This window comes from Coturnix japonica, chromosome 13, assembly GCF_001577835.2.
Source record: "Coturnix japonica isolate 7356 chromosome 13, Coturnix japonica 2.1, whole genome shotgun sequence".
NCBI classification, from domain to species: domain Eukaryota; kingdom Metazoa; phylum Chordata; class Aves; order Galliformes; family Phasianidae; genus Coturnix; species Coturnix japonica.
In genome coordinates, this window is record NC_029528.1 from 788,491 (window position 1) to 807,211 (window position 18,721).

Consider the following 18,721-nt stretch of genomic DNA (forward strand, 5'->3'; position numbering starts at 1 on the left):
GGGTTAACTCTCTGTGCTCAAAGCTGTGTTTAGTTGGGAATGTCTTTGTTTTCGAACAAATAAAGCTTTAGTAGATAAAACTAGACAAGAAAATATACTTTTAGTGCAAATTCTGAAATCTTCCAAAACAGTGAGAGCTCAGCTGGAGGGCAGCCTGCTGTGCTGCCTGTGTGGCACTGACTGCAGAGAGGGGTCTGCTGCCTGCAGGGGAGCAGTGCCCTGCCCTTCTGTGCTGCTGTGTAACCCCAGGTTCTGTAGTTCCATACCAATGGCTGTTGCTCTATCTAACCCCAGTGTCTAACCCCACTGCACCCTTGGCTCTCCTTCCCAAGGTTCGCTGCCCCTGGTTGGAGCTGCAGCTCTGGGGACTGTGGTGGACCCCTGCACCCCTCCCCACAGCCACCTGTGAGCTGCAGGGCCTGCACTGCTGCTCTCCCCATGATTAGTTTACACATTTTCCCAAAGGTCATGGAGGCAATTAGCTTAGTAGTTCCTGGTGTCATTCAGCAACTATTTAAACTCTCCTAAATGAAATGACTGTAGTCCAAGCGTTCCTTCCCCATGACCTCAGCATGCTTCTCTGGGCTAACTCCCCTTGCTGCTCAGTGTGTGTTCCACAAGCAATGCAATGCTGTGCTGCCTGCACCTTGCTGTTTCTTGCTGCCTGGCCCCTGTGTGGGTTCTGGGTGCCTTCTGCAGGGGACCTGCGGGGCTGAGCAGGGAGCTCTTGCCCTCAGCTGCTCTTCCACAGCCTGAGCTGTGCCATCTCTGATCCATTGCTGGGCTGGGAGAAGAGGATTTTCAGTTCTGTTTCCTTTGCTTGATCTCATCTGTGCTGTAAAGGGCCTGGTCCTGCACGGCCACATGCTCAGGCATTCAGGATACCTATAGACAGAGAAAAAGTTCTGGACAGCATAAAGCCAGACCCTACCTTGCTGTTGGCCCTGTGGCTTCTCCATGCTCTGGGTGTCACTGTGCCGTCAGCCCCTGTGTGAGCAGCAGTGTTGCAGGGAGCTGCACCACTGGCAGTGCTGGGCAGCTGGGCTGAGCCTCAGCAATTAGCTGTGTTTGGGATGCTCTGTGCAGTGCAAAGCAGAATAAATAGCAAATGGAAGGAGGACTGGGAAGGAAGGCCATGTGCTGTCATCTGCTCTTGTAAGGCAAGGAGGTTTAATCTAGAAAAGTCGCATCGTATTTGACTTAATATAAAATGTAGTGCTTTAGTTGCTGGAGAAATTTTCAAATAATCTATGATTTTGCTTTGAAAACATTGAGTGCTTGGAGTCTGACAGCAGGGCAGCACCTTGCCTGACAGTGGAAATTGTATTACAGAGACCAGGCTGGGCTGTAGGTGACAAATCCGTGGCTGAGGTTTGCTATGCTGGTTGGTGAGCCAGCACTACTTCCAAAAACCTCTGCTCCAAGAACAGCAGTAACAAATCTGGTATTTACACCTTGAACACGTTGCATGTGTGTAAGGATGGGTTATTATTGCTGTGTCCATGATCTTATTGCAGAAGGAAGCATTGCCTTTACCCTCATACCGCTTAGGGGGAGTGAACCCTTCATGCAGGGCTCGATCCATTGGTGTTTGTTTCCTTACATGAGCAGCTCTGTGAGGCTTCTGATACCCATGGGAGCCATGGAGCGAAGGGTCAGGCATGGGGGTGGAAGGGCAAAGGGAAGCTGCCCCGAGGTCAGCAGAAGGTTGTGAGCCTCATTAAGGAGTTCATTAGGAAGGGAAGGGCGAGTGGTGCAGCTGCTGCACAGATTTACCGTTAGAAGGTGAAGGTGACACAGGCAGCAGAATTATTAAAAGGACTCTTATCTGGTTAGCTAAGATTGTTTCTGGAAACTGAGAACTTACTGTGTAATGAGTTGTGGATTTTCCTGGAATTCTGGATGTTGTACAAAAACAGTTCCTTTCAGACCCAGCAGACAAGCGAAGTAAAATAGGTTTTTCAAGTGGAAAAGTGCCAATTATTCCAGATTGTTGTGATAGTTTGGTGATTCACACAAGGCTTCAGCAGACAGGTAGTGAGAGCCTCTCTTTTCAGTGCACTCTGGGTTACAGAGCACGTTGTGAATTGGAGCTCAGACTGGGAAGGGGCGTCCCACAGCCTCAGGGGCACAGCCTGCCTGGAGAGCCCCAGCCCAGCATGGAGGTGAGCTCTGTTTGACATCCCCGGTGTTTCATGGGGCAGAAGGCAGACGGGCATTGAAGTTTCTGTTCTTTTTTTGCTGCTGAAAGCCCATTGATTTGCAAAGCAGGGCAGGCTGTGGAAGCACTGCACATCCCAGCAATGCATCTGGCCCTCACGGACACCAGCAATGAAAGAAAGCTTCCCCACAGGTGTGTGAGATCAGGAAGGAATCATTTTGGTATAATGGAGGAATTAGGTGGGGCTAAGTCAGTGTGCATCATCATTTGATTGTTTGGTAAGGGGTTGTGCTGACTCCATGAGTCTTTTTGGAGAGCTTAAGGCTGTGGGGTCACCAAGCGATGCTCCTTGCAATGGGACTTCTCTTTGGAGAGCTGCTCTGCCCATTGAGCACTGCTCACCTACCTGAAACACAGCACTGTGCCCTGAAGTGCCTTTCATGAGGTATCTGAAGCAGGACTGTGACGGGAATACAGAAATCTGACGACACAAGGGGATAAAGATGTCCATTGACCTGAGAGTTCAGGCAGTTAGGCGTGATTTATGAATGCAAAACATAAAAGAGCATATTTAATTAGTCTGTGATTACATATTAATTACCTTTCTGTGGCATGTACGCCCAGGAGAAATAAAAGGTCTCAAAGCAGAATGAGTCTATTTCCTTTAAGGAAATGAAACTGCAGAAAGGCAGATGCGTGCCGGGGAAGCTGAGACAGGACTTGCTCTAGTTAGAGCACTCAACTTTTTTCTCTGTCCTTGTGAGCTGAGACTAAAACCAGAGTAGAAAGTTAATCTTGTGATATAACAGCAAGAGAAAGAATGAGAAATATATTCACCTTCCAAGAATTGTCACTAAAGCCAGCTGGTTTTTCAACACTACACTGAAAACTGCTCAGGTTTTTTACCTCAATGCTTATTATTCATGCTCTTTTTTTTTTTCTTCCCAGTCAGGCTTCTTGATATGTAGGTAGTGTCTAACTCGTACCTGGCTGTCTGGGCTTCCTGACAAACAGCAACAAACAAGGCAGGCTTCCGTTAACTGTACATGGCACTGCTGTATGGATGTGCTACCTCTCCAGGTCCCCACGTTCTCACCTCACTGGTGGTCACTGCTGGCTCTGTTGTTGGTTGGTTTTGTAGTGCTTCATGTTCACTCTGTATACATTGCAAATTATCCCTTGAGCATGTGTGCTATTCTGTGGGCTATTTTTGGTGCTTTTATAAACACTCACTCCCATGGACAGCCAGCCCTGCGTTGGGGTGGCAGAGCAGGATCTGCTCTCCCATCTGGCTGCTGGCTGGGGCTGAGCTGGGTTAAGGCCTCCTGCTCAGCGCCTTGTGTGCTGATTGCTTCACCCTTCTGTGTGTGCAGGAGGAAGACAGTGCTAAGAGAACTGTCATCTTGGGGGAATGCTGGAAATCAGGAGGAATGGGTTTATCCCTGCATAAGGTGAGAAACTCAGGGAAATGGGAACTTTGTCCAGTTCTCATTGGCTGAAAGTTCTGTTTAGAAATCACAGTCTAAATTAACTGAAACTCAAAGACAGGAAGTTTAGTGTTTAACAGGATGACCTTTTCTGCATGCTCCCCAGCATCCCTTCTAGATTGGCCTCTCCCTGCAGCACACAGCTGTGAAAGTGGCCAGGGTTAAAAATGACCACCTTCCAGCAGCAGTGCATGGTGTGAGGGGCCATTCCTGCATGGCTGTCCCACAGCTTCCACTTGTAGCAGCAGGCAGCCCCAGAAGGACAGGGCACACTGCAGCCAGGGCTGTATTGGGCACATCAGTTCTGCAACTCATATCTGCTGGGACCAGAGTGAGCAGAAGGACTGCAACAAAACCCCGATGTGCTGGAGAGAGGAGCTCCTGAGCTTAAAACAGAGGTGGTCACGGGGAAAACAAAATGACTATATTCACTTATTTTAACTGTACTTGAACTTCTCACCAAGATAACACTGTCAGATGCAAGTGATAGAACGGACATGTGACATCAATTTTGTCATAAACGCCACAAAAAATCGGTGCAGTGTATAGAAGTCATGACAGATCTTTAAAACAAATGCATTCTTCCCATCTTTTTTTTTTCCCCTGACTTTTCAATGTTGGCAGTGTAAAGAATTTGAAAATTGAATCCATCCATCTGGCATTGGGAAAACAAACAACATATTTGTCTCTGTATTCCCTCTTCACTCCAGTGCTTAAAGAAGCTGAGCGCAACCAAGTACATCCCAAACTGCAGGGAAAGGGAGGGTTAAGTCATTTATATTTCAATTTATTGGCTTGGCCATGTTATATAATCTGCATTATTTAGCAGAATGCAGAAGTTCTCTTGTAGTTTGGAGCATTGGGAAAATCACAGAGTATGGGAAAACACACAGTTGGTGAAATGATGTGCGGTGGTTTGAAAATGCAGGGGGCGATGTCATGTAAGGCTGCATTTCAGGATGTGGGGTCATCATGGCCATGCAGGGCTTACAGACCTTCATGTGTGCGTGTATCTGTGGGCATCATGAGAGGCTTCTTCAGGAGGGGATAAGTAGCAGTCCTGTTCTGGGTTGTTTAACCCACAGTGGGTTCCTGATGTTTGCCATGGACTTCGTAGATGTTCTGTGATTAATGCTTCCGCTCTCTGAACTTCAGCACAGCCCATCGTGGTTCCTCCAGCACCTCATGGGCTCACAAAGATGTCTCCCAAGCACTTCTTCCCTGTTTTGGCCAGCAGACGTGTGATGGTGACCCAGCGCTGTGCCCAGCTTGTCTCTCTGCCAGTTGTGCCTATAGGAAAATGCAACAATCAACAAATTCCTCTTCTTTTACTTGCAGATTGAAATGGTTTCAGAAATTCAATTATCTCTGGGCCCCCATTTTGAAAGCAGGCGCCAGCTGTCAGTTCCCACATTCCCCCAAGGCTTTGTGTGCTCTGCCCTACATGTTTTTGTTGTTTGCATTTGGTTTTTTTCATTTTGATTTTCTGAAGTTACAACATAGTTGCAGCAGGAAAGCTGAGGCTGTGAGCAGGACCTGGTGCCATGCGGGGCTCCATGTTCAGCTCCATGCCAGCAAAATACAGAGATGAACCCTGCCTGTGTCCCTGGCGCGAGTCTTCTTCCCTTCCTTTTGCCTTTCCCATGGCAGTGGGCTGCTTGTCAGGCCAGCTATGCAAGGCACAGCTCCCCGTGTGCCTATTAGAAGCTTTAGCATCCTCTCATCTGATGCTGAAGGACAGCCGTGGCGTTGCTTCCCTCTAGAGAAGGCACTTCATCCTTCCAGAGAAGCAAGACGCATAATTCAATTACTGATTAAATTTTGAAGGAAGTGGTGGGAAATGGAGGCTGTCGATTTTTTTATCTGTGTTTAGAACAACTGGGAATTGATCACTCTTCACCCTGGTAAATGAGGGAAAGCTGTAAGGTGTTAATCTTCACCAGAAAATCCACAAGCACGCTAGCCAAATTATTTTCATTGAACACCCTCCCCGCTGTCTATAACCTTGGTCACATAATCAAGAATGAAAATCGTTATCTGTTTCATTCACATCTGTTACTAATTTTCGAAGCCTCCTTTAAATCTGATTAGAACTCCTCATCCAAACCCAACCGATGTTGAACTCAAGGTTAAAATGTATCAGGTTAGCTTAGTGATTCAGATCATATTTTTATTTTCTCTCCCTAATTGAATTTGTACATTGATGTGTGTTACCGTTCTCCAGACCGGTTATTATTAACTGTTTATAAAATGCCAAGGGGAAACAGTGCACTGCGAAGGCAGCAAACACAGATTGCTTCTCTGGTTACCATAACCCATCAGTGCTGTCCCTGCCCAGGCAGTTTGACCTGAGGACACTCCTTCTCTTCCTTGCCATTCACTTCCATCAAGCTACTTCTTTATGACTAATTGGGAATGTTATCTATAACATGAGCCCTTCCAGGCCATGCTATACAAGTGTCATGAATTTTGAGGGGTCAACCCCTTAACCAGTAGCAGCACACATCAATGATACAGTGCTCTTATACATTTCCTCCATCTTCTCAACAGCATTCCTTTGAGTTTCCATCCCCTAATGGTGGCCAGAGCGGCAACAGCAGATGCATGAGAGCACGTCGGGCTCCAGTCCACGGCACTGCGGTTTCCTGTTTTCTTTTTCAGTTATTTAGAAAGGTCTCAGCAGAAATAGCCACTGGCCCTTATGGGGGAGATGCCTTCTGCAGCCCAGCACCCCACGAGCAGCCCACTCCCTCCATCTGGAGGCTCAGCAGGTCCTCATGCCGTGCAGCCAGGCTTATTGAGGACAGAAATAGCGCTGGGTTTCACTTTCATTCTGAGTGGCTGCAGGAATGCGTGCGCCCAAATAGAGCATCACTGCTCGAATGCCAGGGGAAGCAGGGCAGCAGGAGCAAGCAGTGGGGCAGGACTGTCTGAGGTGTCCATGCTGCAGGGATGGCACTGTGTTGTCAGGCTCTGGTGGCTGTGCCGTGCTCTGCGGAGCAGGTTGTAACGCTGTGCCATTCTCTTCCTGTGCAATATTTTCAAGCCCCGTGCCTCGTTACTGCAGGAATGGAAGAAGTCAAACGTTGACGTCTTGTGCAAGGACAAAAGAACCTTTTGGGGCAATATACTAATCTTTGACAAGTCCTGTAGCTTACAGTCCATAAGCTGCTCCATCTTTTCTCTTTGAAGGTGACTGAAAGTTATTCTAATATTAGTTTTCATTGTTTTATTAATATATTTCTCCATTCCCTACCTTCTGTGGATCATGAAGTGCTTTACAGCCATGACTCCAGTGTGACAGCAGCCCTATGAGGCGGTGCAGAGCTGAGTGCCCAACCTCCCTGCAGCAGCCTGAGCCAACCGATACATTCCTCCAACTCTCCACTCTGTAACAAAGCTGTGAGCTCACCAGGGCCCTTCCTGAGCTGCACACACTGGAAGGGAGAATGGAGGGGCACATTTCTCCCTCTTTCCCCATGCATTTGGGGCCAGCAGCCCAGCCCTTTGGTGCAGGTCATACTGCAGCCTGCAGGGCCTGTCCTGCTGTGTGCATGATGCAGGGCCGCACAGCTGCAGGAAGAGCCGCTGCTCCTCCTACACACACACATGCACCATCTGTAGGCAATAACAGCGTGCTGCGAGGGCCTGCTATGTTTAAGTTGAAGGAAATGGTTCGATAGTTACGCTATACTTTGATCCTTCTGTCCTGCAATTTTCTGGAGGCTCTCATGTGATAAGCGTGTTTGATTGCATCCGTTCTGATTTTGGTTTGGTTTTGTCCTCTCTGCTGTTGCTCACTCTCTGGCTTGTATTCACTTTGCACTCCCACAAGTTGCCCCATCCCAGCCCTGAGCAGAGCTGTTGGCCTTTCCCCTTTCAGACCAGTGTTTGGAGTGCTCTGTGCCTCCAGTGCAGGTGGGGGCTGCCCTCCAAGAACCCACAGAGCACAGAGCACACTGGGCCTATCATTTGAATTTCCTTCTTTTAATCAAAGGTCAGCTTTATTCCTCTGCTTTCATGTCAGAGGAAATGAGCTATCAAGGGGAAATGTGGAGATCCTCTGAAGGGACAAAAAGTGGTTAAAATATAGAAGGGAAAGGCAGGCAGAAATAGCGCATCTTAAAGCCGAAGGAGATGATTCCTGGAGTCCACAGGGGTGTGTGCAGGAGCTGTGCCATTTAAGATATCCACCAAGTGGGAAAATGGAGGAGAGGGCAGGAGATGACATGATAAATTAGCCAAAGCTGCAACAACAAACTCTAACGAAAAAGAGCTGCAGGAGTGTCTCACTGGAACGAGTGACCAGATGGTAAGAATACTAGCCAGTCAAATATAAGAAATAAACAAAAAGAAATGCCAAATGCAGGAAGAAAAGTGTGGATCTGTTCAAGGAGAGACTATGGATTAGGTACTGAGAAAAAAAAAAAGAGATACATAACTGTGGAAGCAGTCTCCCTGCTGGAAACTGGCATGTTAGGAAATGGGGTGGAGGGTATACCTGAGAGCATCCCTGAGCTCCTGCATCTTGTGTGTTGTGTGGGGTTGTGGTTGCCCATCTCAGCAGGGATATGTTAGAACAGAGAGAGGTATAGAAAAGATCAAGAATTATAATTAAAGCAAGAGAACCCTGTTCTGTGGGCTTTGCATTACCGCAGTGTTTGGGTATTCCTTCGGCTTACTGTACTCCTAAACATGGGGCAGTATGATTTTGGAAGCGTGTATTTCTGGTGCTGCAGTTTTGGCACTGATCCCTGTGATGTCAGAGTATGGTCTCACCAAGCAAATAGCTTTGGTAGTTTTGCTGATCTCCCCATTGATATCACAGAAGAAGCCCATTTAAACCTCAGGTCCTTTGAAAGTTACACTTGACCATAACAATAAAACAGGAAATAATGAGTATAAAGACAATCATCTTTTTATGTGAACATCAAGGCCACATATCACAGTCATTCATACTAAATGTTTGTTTCAAGGAATAAAATCATACTTTCCATGTGCATCTCTTACTTTAATTTCCCAGGTTCCCCACACAGTCGTGTGATATTTAAGGAAAGCCATCAGCACCATCTCCATATTCAGCACACACAAACCTTCCCGCTGCCTCCCAGGCTCAGGTCAGGTCCTGCAGTGCTGTCAATGGCAGAAATGGGATTTGTGTTTTCAGTTTAAGGAGGGGTTTTACCTCTTGTGATAAAGGCAGATGTTTGAAAAGGTACCTGATATTCCATAGAACTGTTTTAGCTGTAGCGCTTCACATTTGCTTATACCTTTCCTTACATATTTTAGCCATGAGTCTGAGCTTAAAACTTGTACAGTCTCGAATCCTGAACTCCTTTTCATTTGTAAACCCACTTATCTGTAATTCTGTTTTACTGCTGACAAGCCCTAAGTTTATAGAATTATTTGTAGTTACTTACATGGGAAGGCATGACTGGCTTTAAAACAAGTATAACCCCCTGCGTTCTGTACTTCCTGCAGTGCATCTGCTGTGCCAGAATTACATGGCAGTGCACTGATATTCACTCAGCATTTGGAGTTGTGTGTTAACATACCCCTTCATTGCACCAGCACTACTAAAGTGTTCCAGTCTTTAATAGGAGCAAATAAAAGGAAAATCAAATCCTATTATTTTATCACTTGCACCAGACTAAGTCTGCAATTCATGGACCTTTCACAGCACTGCAGAGCAAGGTCAAGCCTTCCTCCCACTCCCACATCGGCCTCTCTGGGCCATTTCTACCTGCACAAACTGCTATTGAGCCGGGCTGACCCCCCAGTATCCTCTGAGCTCCTACACTGCTTTCTGTGCTGCCCCAGGTGCTGCATGCATTCTGAGCTGCACAGTGTGATCCTGCCCGCCTCACTCTCCCAGGCAGTACCAGGTAACAGTCCTGTCCCTGTGCTCCCTGACCTTGTGCCAGTGGATTTGCTGTGTGGGACTGTGAGCATGCAGGGAGATGTAAACTGGGGTACCCAGACTGCCCCATGCCATGCAGACCTGCAGTCACACCCATTGCACAAAGCAGCTGTGCACCCAGGCCGGGAATCTCAGTCACTCACTGCTGATTTTTACTGGGCATTGTGCTGCAGGAAAAAATATTAGTGGAAATCAAATGTACTTCTTCTCTTGCAGGCATCCTGTAATTAGCTAAAGTTCTCTTTTCCTCATAGAGAGGTCTTGATGCATAAAACAAAAGTTTCCTCTTCCTTGCATGTTGTTGCCAGATGTTTCGGCAAAACTTAAAAACAACAAAGTTATTTGTGTGCACTTACACATGACTTCACCCCTAGTGCCTGTCAGAAAGTGCTCCTCCTCCTCAATTAACCCAATTACTTCTCCCCCCGTTTCCGAGCAGTGTGTTTCCGTTGTCTGCTGGCTGCAGCATTTTAGCAATGCAGCCGTTTGCTGCAGATCCATGGCCCAGCATTCAGAAAGGCACAGCGGGGCCATAACCTTCTCAGATTAATTTCCACTTGCAGTTGAGGTTTCATTTCTACACAAAACAGCTGAAGGAGACCCAGGGATGGGGGGATCCAGAACATGGGTTGTCCTTACAGCTCCCATAACCCCCAAGGCCCAAGCCCTGCTGTCTGGACCAGCATGAGCTGATACCAGCCTGTGCCAGGAATGGATTTATCCCTGCATGGGGCTTTATCAGCTGGATGCAGGCTGCGTAATGCTGAGAGCTCGGAGGTGTGCTTCATTAGGGCTTTTGCCACTAATTTCACTTTGTTGCAGCTACACATGAAGGTTTACTCTGCGCTCTTGTCTCTTTCCAATGGATTTTGCTGTGCTCAGGCTGAGCCTGAGAAAAGCCAACAGGCTTCACTTAGCCTGGCACTTCCCAAACCAAGTGCTGATAACAACTTTGCACTCAGCAGTTCACGTGCAGCCTTTTACTGTTCACTCCTGAATAGCAGGTAACATGCTTCCAGCCTGACCCTCATTGCAGCTCACGTCTGCATGCCCCAGGAAGTGGCCCCAGACCCGTGCCACAGCACAGCCCTTGTGGGAGCTGCAGGTGCTCGGGGCAGAGCACAGATAGGGCCCAGCTAACCTGCTCTGCTGCCCTGGGGAGAAGGCAGGGAGGGTGTCAGGGACCTGGGGAGGCAGAGCTGTATGGCAGAAGGCCTAAAATAGTGGTTTGTAACAGCAGTGAAAGACCCAGTGGGAAATCAAAGTATAAAATATTGCAGTGCACCAAACCAGAATACAGGACAAGCATGGGTAATAAAGAAAGGAAAAAAACATGTTGAAAGTAGAAAAAATACAATGAGTTATTAACTGCAAAGGATGAAGGATGGCACAGCACAGACCCTCTGTGCCTCAGCTTGTGACCTACCTAAATTAATAGCAAATGCATGCTTTGATTGAGTTTGGGCCCAGGAGTCCATTCAGACAAATAAATCTGCAGTCACACAGGTTCTGCTCTCTGCCTCCTCGTCAGGGATTGTGATCCTTTGCATGGGGAAACCGCAGCTGGGAGATGTGGTACCTCCATTCTGCCCCAGGGGGAACTGCTGGCACGCTGAGGCCACCAGCTCAGTGACTTCGATGTACATTCAAGAATTAAAACAAATGACTTGCAAGATGAGAGGACACAAAACCGATCTGCTTATGAGACAACTGAGATCTCAAAGGACTTGCATTTGTGCAGAGCATGGGGAACTGGGCACATCACCGTCCTTCTGCAGAGACAACAGATTGCAAAGGGAGGAAAAGGTCTTCCATCAGAGCTGTGGTTTCTGTGAGTTGTCTGTGACCCACAGATACAGAATGAGCAGTTCATGGGAAGAGGCAATGCCAGCTGTCTTTTTGGTACTTCCGAGCAAGCTGAAGCATTTATTATTTGCTATTTGTGGACTTCACGCAGTATTTATTACAGAAGCACAAGTTCTTTATTTTGAATACTCATCTTCCAATTCCTGCCACCTCTGTGGGTATTTATTCAGTAAGATTTTATGCTGTTAATATGCCTTCCGGTCACTGGTGCTATCAGGCCCCTGGTATCACCAAGTTCTTTCCATTCCCAAGTGCCTGAGGTGCACAGCTCCTCAACAGCTGGTCTTATAAAAAATCAAACCTCTGGCTTATCTTTTTATTGATTGCTTCAGAGATCAAAGACATCATCTGTATCCACTTTGGTACTTTAACTGAAATACTGGCAAATCAGTCACTTTGCATTCAGACTCCTCTGTGCTGCCAATGCAAAACAGATCCAACCAATTGAACCTGATCCATTAATTGCCAGTGCCATTTCAGACACTGCTTTCTTGAAGGTTGCAGAGAAAGTTGCTGCTATTGTATTTCACGAGCACATCACTTCATCTGGAAACACTTCAATCATTTATTTTCTAGCCTGCTTCTGGCACTAAAAAATGATGTAGTGCAGATCCTCAGTGACCTATATGCACTTGCCAGCCAGGACCCACGTGTTAGCTCTGTTCTTATTGGGCTTGTCAGCAGTTTGTAACCAAAGACATTTCCCCGTGTTTTGAACTTGCTCGTGTGTTTTTACGTTGTTTCCTTGGGTTTAGAGTGGGTCAGCCTTTATCCCGTGACTCCAGCCCACATTTTCTCCTACATGCTTTGTGTGGTTCACATTACACGAGCTCACTTTGGTCACACATGACACCATCTGCTTGTCTTGGGGTTCCCTGCCCACCCCAGCTCTCACACAGACGGGCAATGCCTGCAGCTTGCAGCCAACACAGCGCTCTGCAGCACCTCAGGATTTTCTCCCTGGCACTTGGCTTGTGATGCTGCACGCAGACCTGAAGCTCGTTCTCAGTTCCAGTGCATTGCTCCATCTCCTCCACAAGGGTCGTAGCCACACTTTTAGTGATTTAACAGTGTTCCTCAGTTAGATAAGTATTTTAATGTCTATGTTTAATGTTTGTTGAGGTTGAGAGTCCTTACCTTTGCAACATTGCTCTGACAGTTCTACCACCGCTCTCCTCCTGCAGCTCTCCACCAAGCTGGGCATTCCCCAGCCAGAGCCCTTCTTGCTCAAAGTCTCTTTCAACACGATGCACGGATTGACAGCCAACATTTTTACTGTCAACACAACATTCTTCCCCAAATTCAGATTTCTTCCCTCTGTTCTCCATGTATCTTTCTTCTTTACGTAGAATATTATTACTTACAAGCTTAGTAGATGCAGACAAAAAATATATATCTCCTGTATTTGAACTCATGGTTGCTGTATGGCAGATTTTGTATATTTAGAAGCAGAGGAGCAGTGGAACCAACAAGGATGGATTCCATCTACCTCCATCATCACGGAATACATTCTCCAGTTGTTATTTACAGGCTCTCACGTTTCTACTGGAAAATGTTTCTACATTACATTTATTTTTGTAGTGTGGGAGTAGCACAGGGAACTGCTGTGTTTGGAGGAAGGCAGGACGAGGTCGGCCCGGCTGCACACAGGCAGCAGGCTGTAGCTGAGCTGCTCCATCAGTGCTGCTCACAGCTCCACAGGCTGTGCATTAGTTCTCCTCCAGCAGCACTTGTGGCCAGCAGAAGTGAGTTGGTAATGCTCCCTTCCTGACGTGATGGACTAGAGGCAGAAAACATCTGAGGGTTTTCATCTGCTCAGTTCAGTGAATGACGTTTAACAGGGAACAGATCTAAAAGTCAGACCTCTTGAGTGTAGCAGCAACTTGAAGACGATGAGCAAACCCAACTCTGCCTTCAAACATGAGTGCAGCTGTACAGTTTACCACGAGCCTTACCAACCACGGCCTTGTAACCAATGCTGCTGTGCTTAGCAACAAGCCAAAAACGTCCTTTGTGAGAGTCAGAATGTAAATCATTCTACCCTGACCACGTCTCATTTCTGTAACCACAACCCTGTGGTGTCCCTTGCTCCACGCCGTGGGATGCTCTTTGCTCACTGTTTGGTACTGCTGTACGTCACTGCGTGATGCTGGGAGATAAACACAGGAGAGCAACGCAAAATCATGCCCTCTTGGATCAAAGATGATATCAAGATATTAATTAGAGAAGGACTGTCTTTGCAAAACCAGCTTCAACCAAGCATGCGAGTGTGTTTATAAACAGAGGTCTCATCTGAAGATCTTAGAAATAACCAGCTATGGTAAACATGTTCCTGAGACAGCATGGAGTTCAGGCTGGCGCTGGCACAGTGCAGAGCTCCAGCTCTCCTGCATGGGCTGATGTCCTGACACACTCCCCAGGGCTGAGCTGAGCAGGTTGCCATTTGCTTGATCCCAAATGGAAGAGGGTTTCAATGGTGGAATATTCACAGAGCAGTAAATTGGAGTCAGTTTTCTAGGTATAGCCTCAGACACGTGTCAGGATTTCCTGCTATGGGAGACATTCAGGCTTTTGCTTCGTACCAATGTCCCCTGCAGCATTCCTGTACCTGACAGCAAAGATCTTGCAGTGACTGTAGCCTGACTGCTCACCATATGGGAAGCAGTGTTTCCTGCTATCTGTAATTCATGGCACGAGACGACAGTTTTAAATGCCATTTTAAATATCCCTTTCAAATGTCCATGAGATTAAGGCGAGTTGCAGAGGACTATCTCAGTGTTTAGAACCATTTCCCATATGTGCAGCATAGATGAATACAAGGACTAACGCAGTGTGCCTTTATTTTGCATATGTAATCATAAAGCAGCACATTCCAGAAGTCAACACTATGTTAAAACAATAATAACAAACTAATAAGGGTGGGTTTGTTATGCTTTCAAAATGGTGCCTTTCTCGGGCTTTTCTTTCCCTTCCCACTGGAAGAATATCCCAGTCTGAATTTAAACTGCTGGAAAGAAAGAAAACCCATTTAAGTGATGTGATCAGTACCGTGTGATCTATAGGGTACCACAACAGATACTGACTGCTCATCGACAGCTTTAGCGCAGGCACTTCCTGCTCATCATCTCCAACGTCATTAATTGCCCCAAATCAGAACAACTGATCCCTTTGTCGTCTGACAATCACCGCTTCTCTTCCCCCATCACCGACATTTGTCAGCTCCATGGAACGCCCAGGGTCGCTCGCTGTGTCCGGACAGGGCGCCCCGCTCCCTCCACTCCAAGGCAGAGCTTTCTGCTTTGCTGTTCCATTTCATTCTATTTTTCAGTCCTGGACTCCCTCCTGTGATGTCTCCCGTTTTCTCCTTGCCCCGCACTCGGCCGTCGTTACGGGTGATGACCCGCTTCGAGCAGAGCGCACCGCAGCGTCCCATCCCCAGCGGTACCGCGCCCTCCTGAGCCTCTGCAGCTCAACCCGCCCCGGCCCTGCCGAGCTCCCACTGGTCTTCCTTTCGTTCAGAACCACCAAATCACCTCGCAGCTCCGCTAGGCTGGTGCGCACCTCTCAGCGACAACGTGCGCGCTGTCAGTGCTGCAGCCGGACTGTCCCCCCGGCTCCTCTTTCCCCTCTGCTACCCCGAGGGCTTTGCAGTTCCCTCTCACGCCCTTCACCCCACACCCCGCGTTCTGTCACCCACCGCCCGCTGGGACGGACGTGCGCGGAGCGGCAGCGCCCGGAGCCGAGACCCGCGGAGCTCGGCCCGTAACCCCCCCCCCCAGCTCGGCGCTGCCCCCGCCTGAGGAGCGGGACGGGAGCGGAGCGGGGCGGGGCGGCCTCACGGCAGCGGGCCGAGCCCGGGCGGCGGCGGAGGGCCCCTCCGAGTCCGGGCGGAGGCTGCAGTTCGCCGCCGCAGCCAACAGGTCGCACCGTTCCCCCTCGCTTGAGCCCGGCGGGCGCTGCCCCGCGGAGCCGAGCGGAGCCGCGCGGGGCCGGAGCGGAGCGGGCGCTGCAGCCGCCCCTATAAGTGCCGCCGGCTCCACTCCCTCTCCACGTCGGGGAGGCGGGCGGCAGGGAGGGGGCGGGGAGGCGGCCGCCGCCGTCGTCCTCCATTTTGTGGCTGGGGCACGGCACAGCCGAGCGCGGCGCGGCCGAGGGGAGGGTGGCGGGAGGGGGCGGGCGGCGCGGGGCAAAGTCTGCGGAGGCAATTAGCGCTAATTAGCGAGGGGGCGCCGCGGGCAGCGGAGGGAGGGGCGGGGATTCGGTCCGGGGCTCGGGCCGGTGGGAGGAGGAAGGGGGGGGGCGGCGGACGCTCTCCGCTCCAGGAGGGGCGGCTGCTGACTTCCTCCGCCCGCCCCGCTCCGCTCAGCCCGCTGCCCCCTGCCGCTGCCCCCGGCCGCCATGGCGGTGGGCGGCTGAAGGACCCAGCGCCCCCCCCTGGACGAGGTAAGGGCCGCGGGGGGGAGTCCGGGGGGCTGCGGCGCGGGGCCGGGAACTTCCTCGGGAGGGGCGGGGGGGGCCCCGAGGCATGCCCCGAGCGACCCGGGGGGGGGGGGGAGAGTTGCAGGCGACCGAGCGGTCGAGGGGGGCGGCCTCGGGGTTTCGCTGCCTCCCGCAGCACGGGGGGTCTCGGGGAGCAGAGCGCGGGGTAACGCGGCGCCCCGCAGCCGTGGGCCGGTGTTATTTTGCAGAAGTGGGTGTGCCACGAGACGGCTCAACAGGTCCCGACACATTGCGAGGAGCCGCGCCGCGCGGACGGCGATTCGCCGCACGTAACGCTGCTGCTCGCGGCTCTTCGGACCGTCCGACGGTCCGCGCGTGTCGGTCCGTCCGCGTCCGCAGCGCCGGGTGTGTCCGCTGCTGCCGGGGGACGCGCTCGGATGGAGCGGATCGGGCGCCTTCCCCTCGTGTGAGCGCGGCGGAGCCGAAGCGACCGCGGCTGTGCGTGTATCCACGCTCCGATAGCGCAGTTATTGTCGTTCCCTACGGAATCGTCGGGCTGTGTTTTCACGATCCCCGAATTTCGGGCGCCGCGTTTGGGTGCTGGGGCGGCTGTCAGCGTCGCGCGCGAGTTGGAAAACGAGGGCGAGAGATTCTCCGTTTGGCCGCGTTGAGGTTATGTGAGACGATCCCAATTCCGGCCCTGAGCTGAGCTCGTTCCTCGGCCGGGCCACCTCAACGCTGTGCGCTCCGCTGGCTGCGGGCCTCGCTTTGGCACGCGGGGCCGGGAGCTGCGCCGTGCGCTGCGGGGCCGTGGTGAGAGCGGAGCGGTTCGGAGCGCGGAGAGGCGGCGTGGGAAGTTCGGATGAGAATTTGCAGTTTTTCTCCAAATATTTACGCTCTGCGCTGGAAGTAAATGGGGTAAACACAAACAGCTGAAACTGAGATTTATTGTCGGTGCTGGGTGGGTTTGGAGGAGAGCCGCGAGCTTCTGAAGTGTTTGAAGCTAATAAAAATACTACTTTAGTTTTAGTTGAGTTTTATTTGTAAATGCGGGGCTTATTTACAGAATGGCGGTGACTTAATTTTAGGATTCACGCCTTCTGTTTTAGGCTGAACTGATCCGGGCCGTCGAGGTTGTGTGGCTCCCGGGCAGCGACCGCGTTGGGGCTGGCTGGCACCGAGCGGTGCCGGGGAGGTCGCTGTCGGAGGCTGTGAATGAGGCACTTTCACAGCTCGCAGCTCCTCTGCTTGCTGGCGTGGCTATAGCAGAGCTGGGCAGTGCTCACCGAGTGGCTGCCGTTGTGCTGTGGCTCTTTGCTGTGTGCCGGCACACGGAGCGGCTTCAGCAGAGCTTTAAAAAAATGTGTGTATTCTTCTTATCACTAATTTATTAAAATACCTGTATCTGTGGGTTTGGGAAGAACGTGGCGTATGTTGGCTGGTGGCTCGGTTTGCCGTGCTTCCATCCTCAGAGTCACCAAACCAGGCTGATGATTTTGCTTTCGTTTATGCTCTTACTGAGGTGCCCTTGGTGCGCTAACTTTGCTATCTTGTGATCTTTTTTGTAGCTGATGTTAAAATCATGGATTCCAAAGAATTGCTTAAGTCGTCAGATCAAGACGAAAGCAGGAAAAATGCGCTCATGAGTACCAAAGGAGGGATCATGATGGACTTCCATCCGCCTTTCAGGGGTGGAGCCTCTGCTCAAGCCCCTGTATCTGCAGCTCCTCTCCCCGTGTCTTCTCAGTCAGACTCCGCTCAGCAACCCGCTCTGGCTGACTTCTCTAAAGGATTGGTAAACAATGTGCCTCCACCGGACCTGTCCAAGGCAGTGTCGCTCTCCATGGGACTGTATATGGGTGAAACAGATGCGAAAGTGATGGGAAACGACCTTGGATTTTCACAGCAGGGCCAAACTGGCATCTCTTCTGGAGAAACGGACTTCAGGCTCCTGGAGGAAAGCATTGCAAGCTTGAACAAGTCCTCGAGCCTGGCAGAGGACGCGAAGGGAGCAGTGTCATCCGAGGCCCCGCTGGAGCCGGACTTTGCAGGCATGGCTGGTCGCGGGCCCCTGGAGCCAGGGGCTTCGGTCCAAAGCCAGCTCGGCTCCAATGGCGGCAGCCTGAAGCTGTTCTCTGAAGACCAAAGCACCCTGGATATCCTCCAGGATTTAGAATTGCCATCGGTATCGCCTGGCAAAGAGCCGAATGGGAGTCCGTGGCGACTGGACCCGTTGCTTGATGATGGAGGTTTGCTGTCCCCCATCTCTGCTGACGACACGTTCCTCCTGGAGGGAAACCTGGGGGAAGACTGCAAGCCCCCCATTTTGTCTGACACTAAACCTAAAATTAATGATCGTGGTGACCTTTTACCCAGTTCCAAAATGCCAATGCCTCAAGTGAAAACGGAAAAGGAAGACTTCATTGAACTCTGTACTCCTGGCATAAAGCAAGAAAACATGGGCCCAATTTACTGTCAGGCAAACTTCTCCGGGTCTAATCTGCTGGGTACTAAAGTCTCTGCCATTTCTATCCATGGTGTCAGCACCTCTGGGGGACAGATGTATCACTATGATTTAAATACTGCGTCGCTCTCTCAGCAGCAGGATCAGAAACCAATTTTTAATATCATTCCATCTCTTCCTGCCGGTTCAGAAAATTGGAATAGGTGCCAGGGATCAGGGGACGAGGCTTTAGCTCCCTTGGGAACGCTCAACCTTTCTGGCAGACCTGCTTTCTCTAATGGCTATTCAAGGTAATCCCTTTTATATCTCTTTATTAAAATATCACAAGCGTAATCTGTGCAACTGCATGCGTGCCGTGTTTGGTTTCTGCTGCAGGTCAGTTG

The 18,721-nt window shown here is 50.2% G+C and overlaps 1 protein-coding gene across 4 annotated transcripts in view; it reads left to right on the forward strand.

Moving 5' to 3' along the window:
- The first annotated feature begins 15,639 nt into the window (after positions 1-15,639).
- Positions 15,640-18,721, forward strand: part of NR3C1 (nuclear receptor subfamily 3 group C member 1) — a 52,414-nt gene continuing 49,332 nt past the window's right edge. For 3 of the 4 annotated variants that reach the window (XR_001558119.2, XR_001558120.2, XM_015875473.2), the window contains exons 1-2: positions 15,641-15,877; positions 17,443-18,628. Coding sequence is in view for 2 of the 4 variants with exons in the window: in XM_015875473.2 (XP_015730959.1) it covers positions 17,457-18,628 (1,172 nt within the window). In the remaining 2 variants the exon portion in view is untranslated. Of the gene's footprint in view, positions 15,878-16,122; positions 16,793-17,442; positions 18,629-18,721 lie in introns of all 4 variants that reach the window. The other variant, XM_015875474.2, reaches the window with a different exon arrangement.